We start from the raw sequence: 3758 nt of genomic DNA, 5'->3' as shown, positions 1-3758 counted from the left end.
TTCTCAAATTTAACGCGATTCGCGTTAAGTTTTTGAAGCCAAGCTTCGCGTCCAATGTCTTTAACATTGCGAATGAACGCACTCCAAGCTTGCATAAGCGAGACATTATCTCGCTTATTATTGCCACTAAACCATCGATGCTTAAGAAAAGCATCGAGATAGAAATCTTCCTCAGCGCGAAAGTTCTTCGCGCTGGGATCAAGGCCATGTGGCTTTGTCGCAATAAACAAGGGATATTTATTGTGAGGTGTAGTTTCTCCAGACAAGCTATTGATAAGCCTTTCTGGCAAAAGCCACGGCTTCTTTTCAGGAGCGAGATGAGACATTTTAGTGTCTTCACACCTCTGAGTGGCACCTACTGAAGCATGGGTACCACAAGAACTTTATTACGATGGCTTACGCCATCGTCATCACCTTGCACAGAAACAGGGGCAGGTGACCGTTCGGGGGAGACGGAACGGGCGATGAGGGATCATCCTCATCGTCGGAACCGAATAGACTATTAAATTGTCTATCAGAATGGGCCCTCTCATTCGAAGGTGCATAGTCAGCCGCCTAACGTCTATCAGGCGACTGCTCTATTCTCCCGAGTCGGCCATTTCGTCCGACTCGCATTCGTAGTCGACCGTTAAAGAGGGGTCGTATTCACGTGGTGAATCACCGCGCGCACCCGAAACATCTAGTGTTGCGCAAGTGGAAGATACTACGACAGACGTTCCGTCTGCTGCAAGAGATAACAGTGCGTCCCCCGCGGGTGCACGAACCGCAACCGAAGGCGCAGCACTATCGACACCCCGCATGAGTTGATTATTCATGCGATGGAATTTAAAATGATGGTTCTGACCAATTAACATCGTTTTAAGAACTAAGTGGTCCACTCCATCCAATGACATTCAGGGTGATTGTCGTTTAAGGGAGTGGTGATGTAACGGGTGTATCGTTACATGAAATTAACACTTAAAGGTTGTAAATTAATATATTATCTGAAAGGTAGATAATATTTGGAGAATATTACTTTAAATAGTAATGTTCAGAAATCTTATCCATTAATAGGTATGAACCATTACATCTATTTATCCCGCAGACTAATCAGCTGTAGAGGTAATCAAAGAGAGAGACAGATAAGATAAGATTTCAATTGCATGTTTAGTATTAGTTTATAATCAAGTTAGCGTTTACAGATAGAAAGAAGAGATACTTAATTATATTATTACAGTTTTCATTTAATTCACTTAAAGCTAGTTGCTTTAAAGAGAAGTCTTCCTCTGCACGTACTAGTGTACGTGAAAAACCCTGGGGCACCACTCGCAACTGAAGCAGTGCGAAGTGGACTTGTACTGAAGCAGTGCGAAGTGGACTTGTACTGAAGCAGTGCGAAGTGGACTTGTACTGAAGCAGTACAAGTCGTAGTGCCCCGTTACAGGCGCAACCAAACCTGAAGTGTTGCAGTTGTCATATCTATGGAGAGCAAGAATTTATTCTTTAGCAATTACCGCTAACAAAGCAAATCTGCTTCACATACGTTCAACTGGATAGGTCCTGTTGTTATGTCTGATACGCAACAGCTGTCTCATTTCGGCTTGCTTGAGTGCCTCTTCACGCATTGTCCAACTCAATAAGCAGCTGTTCAATACCGCCAAGACAAAAGCGTTTGCCTGTAGCTTTTCCCATAGTTTGTTTAAAAGTCCCTAAAGTGGATGAGTCGGATTGTCCACGTTGCTGACAAGAAAATCGACATAGACCTGGATGGGTGAGGTGGAGAGGTGTTTCGGTGTTGGTCGATGCCTGGGATGTCACGATGGGTATAGAGTGGCAAAGGGTACCAGACAAGCGATGTCGTGGCGTGGCAGGCATGTTGGGCAGGTCGCGATGTGTGAGTGGCGTTGTCCAAGAAAAGCCGCTGCGTTTTCTGGGCAACACCACCTACACACGCAGAATTCAATTTAGAAAAAAATGCAGTAGTTCCATTATTACGAAATTTGGTAATATTGACGCAACAAGACATAAGTTAATTGATTAATTAATTTAAGCTTTAAATTTACCCAGCCAATCGTCACAAGACATGATTGTGCGGTGCGCAAGTAGGCACCATGCATAGTTTGTAATTAATATAATAAAGTCCGTAGTAGTTAGAAGATCTTTACGTGAGAACCTAATATATTAATACGGTATTGCTTTTTCCTTTTCTAAAGCCTTAAAATTGACATCTGGAAGCTAAGACTACTTAGCTACCTATAGTTTTCGTCTGCACATCGTGAACGTAAAGTAGTGGAGGCGCCTCACCTTCACTGTAATCAGTGTAGGCTGACTAGTACTGCTATCAGTACTAGCAAAGGGAATACAGTTTGAATTTTTCTCTCTTCTAAAGCCTTAGAATTAACCTCTGGTAGCTAAGACTACTTGGCTACCTGTAATCTTACTTTGCACGTCGTGTATGTGAAGTAGTCGAGGCGCCCCACGTTCACTGTAATCAGTGTAGATTAACTAGTATTGTTATCAGTACTAGCAAAGGGTGTCCGGTTACAAATGGCCCCTCAAATTTGCTCAAAATACGTGTCAGGGAAGCTGAAAACTCATTTAGAAATTGTGGATGTCAAGAAACGTTCTAAGATAATGCCACGCAGTAAGGTCACTAGGAGCAAAGGGAATACAGTTTGAATTTTTCTCTCTTCTAAAGCCTTAGAATTAACCTCTGGTAGCTAAGACTACTTGGCTACCTGTAATCTTACTTTGCACGTCGTGTATGTGAAGTAGTCGAGGCGCCCCACGTTCACTGTAATCAGTGTAGATTAACTAGTATTGTTATCAGTACTAGCAAAGGGTGTCCGGTTACAAATGGCCCCTCAAATTTGCTCAAATTACGTGTCAGGGAAGCTGAAAACTCATTTAGAAAATGTGGATGTCAAGAAACGTTCTAAGATAATGCCACGCAGTAAGGTCACTAGGAGGTGCACCGTTTACTTTGTGTAGGCCATTCAGGATCTGTACGACTTTATGTTGCGGGGCACCTTTTGCTAGTACTGATAACAGTACTAGTCAACCTTCACTGATTGTAGTGAAGGTAAAGTGCCTCGACTACTTCACGTGCGCGACGTGTTGAGGAAGGTTCTTAGTAGCTAAGAAGCCTTAGCTACTAAAGTAAAGTCTAAGGCTTTAGAAGAGGGAAATATCAAAACTGTCTTGATATATTAAGTCCGTTCATAACGACCTTCTATATACTGGCTTTAATGTATTAGTAACAATGAGCCTCCTTGCGCGACGCCTAATCGTGTCTTGTAACGATTAGCGGAGATGATTTAAGCTTAAATCAACCAATCAATAGACTTAAGTCTTACTGCGTCAATATTACCAAAAACAATTACTTTTAAATCAACCAATCAATAGAACTGATGTCTTTTGTGAGCCTGCGAAAACAATTTTAACCGATACACCAGTAGTTCACCACTGCCTTCATGGTCATAATTTGTCAGCCTAATGGCTGTGTCTCTATCACTTCACGGAAAATTAGCGAAGCGTATGTGCTGCTTTTATTGGAATTAATGAAAGCAGTTATGACTACATCTCAGCAAAGGAGCTTCTTTCTTAGCGATAGCGATTGCACTGTGGTTGTCTTCATGAACTGTAATAGCGTAATTAATTTGCAGTGCGTCAATATTACCAAAATTTTGGTAATATTCGAACTGTTAAGTCAAAATTAATAATTATAATAATTTGAGCTTTTTTATTTATTTCCTTTCGTAGAAAATAATTTTTATTAT

At 41.5% G+C, this 3758-nt stretch overlaps 1 protein-coding gene across 1 annotated transcript; it reads right to left on the bottom strand.

Moving 5' to 3' along the window:
• Positions 1 to 1596: 1596 nt before the first annotated feature.
• CCR75_001324 (uncharacterized protein) lies at positions 1597 to 1854 on the bottom strand (the record flags this gene model as incomplete). The annotated part of the gene is made up of 1 exon (XM_067959428.1): positions 1597 to 1854. One exon carries the CDS (start codon positions 1852 to 1854, stop codon positions 1597 to 1599), a length of 258 nt encoding a protein of 85 aa, XP_067815288.1.
• Between the last annotated feature and the right edge of the window lie 1904 nt (positions 1855 to 3758).

This window comes from Bremia lactucae, linkage group LG3, assembly GCF_004359215.1.
Source record: "Bremia lactucae strain SF5 linkage group LG3, whole genome shotgun sequence".
In the NCBI taxonomy this organism is placed as follows: Eukaryota; Oomycota; class Peronosporomycetes; order Peronosporales; family Peronosporaceae; genus Bremia; species Bremia lactucae.
Note: the sequence above shows the minus strand (reverse complement) of the source record. Positions and strands in the feature narration are given on the sequence as shown.